General features: G+C 43.6%; 1 protein-coding gene across 1 annotated transcript in view; it reads left to right on the top strand.

Moving 5' to 3' along the window:
• Window positions 1-5085, top strand: part of LOC114644966 (NACHT, LRR and PYD domains-containing protein 3-like) — a 91073-nt gene extending 85988 nt beyond the window's left edge. Inside the window, exon 8 of the mRNA XM_051924014.1 lies at window positions 4908-5085. Coding sequence (XP_051779974.1) covers window positions 4908-5085 — 178 coding nt within the window. The remainder of the gene's footprint in view (window positions 1-4907) is intronic.
• Window positions 5086-6000: the final 915 nt, after the last annotated feature.

The following is a 6000-nucleotide window of genomic DNA, read 5'->3' on the forward strand; positions in this document are numbered from 1 at the left end:
GAAACCAGAATGTGCTGCTCAACAAAAGCTTTACCGTATGGACAGAAAAATCACGAATGAGTAGCGTCTCAGTTTATTTCTCAGGTGCCTGCTTTTTGTTGACAGCAATTCACCTGCCAATCCGCACTCAAAGTATACAAAGTATAGAGAAAGAATACTAATCATGAAAAAAATTTGACCTCGACATTTTGATGAATCTTGACATTTTAGAAGTCCCTGAGTCTGAAAATACCATTAATTGGAATTATGTCTGTGTGTGTGTGTAGATGTCATCGAGAGGAGTCGCAGCGCACGGCTCAATGGCAACTCTGGTCTGTACCGGGAACTGAGAAGGACGGCTGCGAGGGCTCTGAGGGCAGATAAAGAGGTGTTTGTTAGAGGAATCTGTGAGCAAGTGACACACCATCTGTGGTCTAGTGACCCACGTCCTGCTTATGGAGGAATCGAAGCATTATGCACATCTGAATCTGTTCCTCGGAGAGTCGCAGTCAGGGTGGCTGATGGAACAGTCCTTACAGATGACACTGCAGTTGTGACCCACTGGGCTGGCTACTCTGAGCAGTTGTTCAAAGCTGATCCTCCAGCAAGGACATTGGATATCTCTGGTCCACGGTTCTTGAGGCTGATCCTCCAATTAGCTGTGAACCACCCAATCTCACTGAGATGGCACAGGTGGTGAACCAGCTGAGGGGAGGAAAGGCTGCAGGGATCTGTGGTATCCAGGGTGAACTTCTCCAGGCTGGTGGTAAGGATGTCCTCCTGGCAATGCAAGCAATCTTTGCTTCCATTTGGGAGACTGGCATCATCCCAGCTGACTGGAAAACGTGACTTGTCGCCCCTGTCTGGAAAGGGAAGGGTGATCGCATGGATTGCAGCAACTACAGGGGGATAACACTGCTCTCAGTGCTGGGTAAGGTCCTCGCTAAGGTCGTCCTCAATAGGATCTGTGATCACCTGCTCAGCTACCAGTAACTGAAGCAGTGTGGTTTTACGCCTAACAAGTCTACCATCGACCACATCCTGGCACTGAGGGTTCTCATGGAGCACAAACGTGAATATTGGCAGAGTTTCTTTACAGTCTTTGTCGATTTTTGTAAAGCGTTCGACTCAGTTGATCGAGCTGTGGCCCTGTGGGACATCCTGAGGGTTTGTGGGATCCCCTTGAGGTTGCTGGATATCATGGCCGGCCTGTCCACTGGTACTGTGAGTGCTGTGCAGAGTGGAGGCAGTACCTCTGTGTTTTTCCCAGTTGATTCTGGGGTTCATCAGGAGTGTGTTCTGCTCCTACTCTGTTCAATGCTTGTAAGGACTGGGTGTTGGGCAAGGTCAGGGGGTCCAGCAGCTGTGGGGCATCTGTTGGTGAAGAAATGTTCATGGATCTTGACTTTGATGACAATGTTGTGATCTTCGCAGAGTCAATGGAGGCTCTGATCGGGGCACTCGAGAGACTGAGTGAGGAGTCTGAGTGTCTGGGTTTGCGAGGGTCCTGATAAAAACCAACAGCCAGGCCTTTAATGACCTCTTGGGCACGGCCATCAGCAGTGTGTCTGTCTGCGGAGAGAGTGTTGACCTTGTCGAGAGGTTTACTGACCTCGGCAGTGACATTCATGTCTCTGGTGACTCTTCCTATGAAGTCAGTAGATGGACTGGGAGAGCATGGGGGGTCATGAGGTCACTGGAAAGGGGTGTGTGGCGCTCCTGATATCAGCAAAAGGACGAAGGTCCAAGTCTTTAGTGTCCTGGTGCTCCCTGTTTGTGAGGCATGGAAGCTATCCAATGACCTGAGATGAAGACTCGACTCCTTCATGTGTGTCACTTTGGCGAGTCCTTGGGTCCCGCTGGTGTGACTTTGTGTTGTTCACGGAGTCCCGAATGAGGCACATGACCTGCATTGTGAGGGAGCGTCAGTTACGGCACTACGGCCATGTGGTGTGTTTCCCCGAGGGTGATCAGCTCGTAAGATCCTCATTGTTGGGGACCCGTGTGGCTGGACCAGACCAAGGGGTCACCCACGTAACATCTGGCTGAGGCAGATAGAGGGTCATTTCCAGAGGGTGTGACTGGACTGTGTGTCTGCCTGAGGGGTTGCCAACCGGGATCCTGAGTTGTTTTGTCGTGTGGTGGGTGCGGCGACACGGTGTACCAGTGCAATGCTCCCCAACTTGACTTGACTTGTGTGTGTGTGTGTGTGTGTATAAACACAATAGCTCAAAAACACAACTAGATAGATGGATGAAATTCAGCATGTGGTTGTTACACCACAATTGTAGGTCTGTATTCACTTTTGGACCAAATCCATTAACCGGAAGTGATACTTTACCTGAACACATACTCGATTTTTTTTTTATTCATGCAGCTGCAGAGTCCGATTTGTTCAAGTTTACTTTTATAATAATTGTTCAATATATTATTCATTTCATTTGATTTGTTGTTGATGGTTCTTTAATGTACATAATATAATCCTCGTCTTGTGGCTTACTCTTCAAGTATCCATCCACATATCTGAGTACACGAGAAAGTTGAGGGGAGAGCACTCCTGATTTTTGAAAATAAAACAGCGCTGATCGAGAGAGACTGACGGTTGGCATACAACATCAGCATCTTGTTGCTGACCAATCACTTTTGCTCTAAAAATGCCGTTTAACAACGAAGCGATACATACCTTGTAAAATTCCTGAATTGGCAATGTATCTACTGAACTACAAGTAGGTAGGGGAAGAGAGTGTGTCAAGTGATGAAAAGCTAAACATACTAATTTGTTTTAGTATTTATTCTATATTTATTAATTTATGTTTTTAGTTCATACTCACAGCTCAAAATACCTGACATTGTAAAAATAGTCCAGTAGCAGAATTATGTTTTAAAATATTTGTCCCCATTTTTTCAATGTTTTTCTCTCTCTCACATCAGAAATATCCTATTCTTTTTGTTCTTAACCTTGCCTTATCGTACATTTTGCATACCAGGGATTTTTCCTGCCTTGCATCCAAATCTGCTGGGGTAGGCTCCAGGTTTCCTGTGATCCTGCTCTGGATAAACAGGTTTAGATAATGTTGTGTATGTTGTTCTTAATCTCAGGTGTTGTCTCTGTTGTTTTGTGCTCCTCCATACTCCTATTACCTGGTCTTGCTCTGCGCATTAAGGGTTTACTATTCTTATGGTAGACTATTCCATTCTCATGGCCCCTAACCTTCACACTACATGCTTGTTGTTCTTTGTTTCCCTCAATACAGCGAGGTGAGGTCCGCACACTCATTCAAGTCCTAGAGTCCTGTTCTTCCTAAGCCCCCATGATTTTCATGGTCACACCTGTCAGAACACAGTAGATTCTGTTTTCTGATTTTTGATATCTTTTCAGGTCTGCAGGTGCAAATTTCTGTCTATAAATTGTTTGTGCCTGAGATGGAATCAGAGATCAATGTGGCTGGTAGAAAATAACAATACCCAGTGTTTAAGATTTTTGAATGCAATATTGAAGGCATTCATCATAAGCACATTATGTTGGAGCGGGATATGTTGTGTTCTGTAGACATTTAGAGTAAAAAAACACTCACACCTTAAAATTCACCTAAATTTCATTACAAATTGGCCCATTCTGGGCAATAAAAGGAAAAGAAAAAAGCGTCAACAGTCAGCGTAGATTTGTTCAGCACAAATGACATAGAAAATATTTTAAAAATTATAAAATTGTATAAAATTGTTTAGATAGATAGATAGATAGATAGATAGATAGATAGATAGATAGATAGATAGATACTTTATTAATCCCAATGGGAAATTCACATTCTTCAGCAGCAGAATACTGATACAATAAATAATATTAAAGAATGATAATAATGCAGGTGAAAAACAGACAATAACTTTGTATAATGTTAACGTTTACCCCCCCCAGGTGGAATTGAAGAGTCACATAGTGTGGTGGAGGAACGATCTCCTCAGTCTGTCAGTGGAGCAGGACGGTGACAGCAGTCTGTCGCTGAAGCTGCTCCTCTGTCTGGAGATGATCCTGTTTAGTGGATGCAGTGGATTCTCCATAATTGTATATTCAGTATATGGTTTTGAGTATGCTTGTTTTTATCAGACAAAAACAAAACTAAATAGTAAAGTGTGTCATGTAGCGTAGTAAGCTTCCACTAACATTAAACTCATATTATATCCAAACCCGTTAAGTGTACAGTTCTGTCTCATTGTGACACAAAAACTAAACTTCATAGTACTGTAGCTCTTTAAACATACTATAATTACTAAAACTAAAACAAACTAATTATATATAAAAATAAAATAGAAATGCCTTTGTAAAATAAAAACTAAACTAAAACTAAAAATACACGATGAAGGAAAACTAAAACTAAACTGAATTTCCAAGTAAGGTCAGAAAAAAATATAAAAATAAAAACTAATATAAAAAGGCCAAACTATAATAATCTTGGTGGTATGGACATGTGCCAAGGAGAGGCAATGAATATGAGGGCAAAAGAATGATGGGATTGGAAGTCCAGGGGAAGAGAAAGTGAGGGAGGCCAAAGAGGAGGTGGATGGATCAAGAAAAAGGTTAAAATGGAAAAAGGGCTTGACTGGCGAGGAGGTGCAGGACCGAGCTGTTTGGAGAAGGTCAATCAAAAACATTGACCCCACATCGAAGTGGGAAAAGAGGAAGAAGAAGAAATGCATAAAAGCACCCTTTAATAAAATCTGCACTTCAGTCGCGTGTGAACTGTTTGATTACAAATTTAAAACCGTGAAACGTGGGGCAAATCAAGGTTAAAATGTGTCTTTGTGCCCAATATGACGGAGGGCATCGTGTGTGGTGTGCGATCAGCTGTGTCGAGTTTTCCCAAAGACCATGTGGGTCGTCAGTGGAGCTTGCTCTCAATCTCTTTGTCTTCTCCTCTTCTTCTTCTCCACAGCCTCCAGGGTTGTTGTCTCACATCCAGAAGTTGCTCCGTTCTCTCCTCGGCTCTCTCTGCTCCAAACTCACAAGTGACCGAGCTGGAGCTTAGAAAAAACAACCTGGAAGACTCAGGAGTACGTCAGCTGTGCGAGGGGCTGAGGAGTCCGAACTGTAAATTGGAGAAGCTGGGGTGAGCAGACTCCATGTGTGTGTGTGTGTGTGTGTGTGTGTGAGAGAGAGATAGACAGAGAGGGAGGCCTGGCTTCTGAAATTCATACATGTGAGTGGTAAGGCTCAAGATTCAAGATTTCTTTATGGTAATCCATGAGCAACGTGCAGTCAAATGTCAGCCTGGTGTGCTACTCGGAAAATGCAAAAGAGAGAAAACGATAAGAGACATCAAGAAATAGAAAAACCAAAATACTAAATATAATGGGGCTGAAGAGAACCAGCAGAATGTACAGGAATAATAGAAAGTCAATTATTAAGTGTTTTCAGCATGGAAAAGGCGCTATATAAATAAAACGGATGATTCAGGTTATATAATAGACATACTGTACATCCAATGGCATGATAGATAGAATTTTATTTGGTCTGAACGCACACCTGAATGACTAAAAAGGAAGAAATCTGAAAAAGAAGTAAAACGTGTGCCTTGTCCGTCTGAGGCCGAGTCCCAGTGGTGGGCTCTACAAGCGTATTGCTATTGGTATACAAATAAGCCCCCTGTCACATTTCTTGACCCACCGCTGCTGAATGATTCGTTGGGTGAAGGTCCTCAGTGGTGGTGTGTCACAGAGAGGACATGCAGCATCGCTCATAATGGCACTCAGTTTTGTTTTAGTTCTCTCCTCCACTTCTCCCTCCAGGGGGTCCGGAGTGTGTCCGATAACCGAGCCTGCATTTATAATTCACTTATTAACTCAGTGGTCCACTCTTGAAGTGATGTCACCAGCCCGGCGACCCACACTGGCCATCAAGAGTTGTAACCTGCTCTGCCCTTTCTTCTCCAATCCCTCTGTGTTCTGAGACCAGTCCAGCCTGTCATTGATGTGGACCCCCAAGTACTTGTAGCAGTGGACCACCTCTACATTGACCCCTTGATTGGT

The sequence above is a fragment of the Erpetoichthys calabaricus genome, chromosome 2 (genome assembly GCF_900747795.2).
Source record: "Erpetoichthys calabaricus chromosome 2, fErpCal1.3, whole genome shotgun sequence".
Lineage (NCBI taxonomy): Eukaryota > Metazoa > Chordata > Cladistia > Polypteriformes > Polypteridae > Erpetoichthys > Erpetoichthys calabaricus.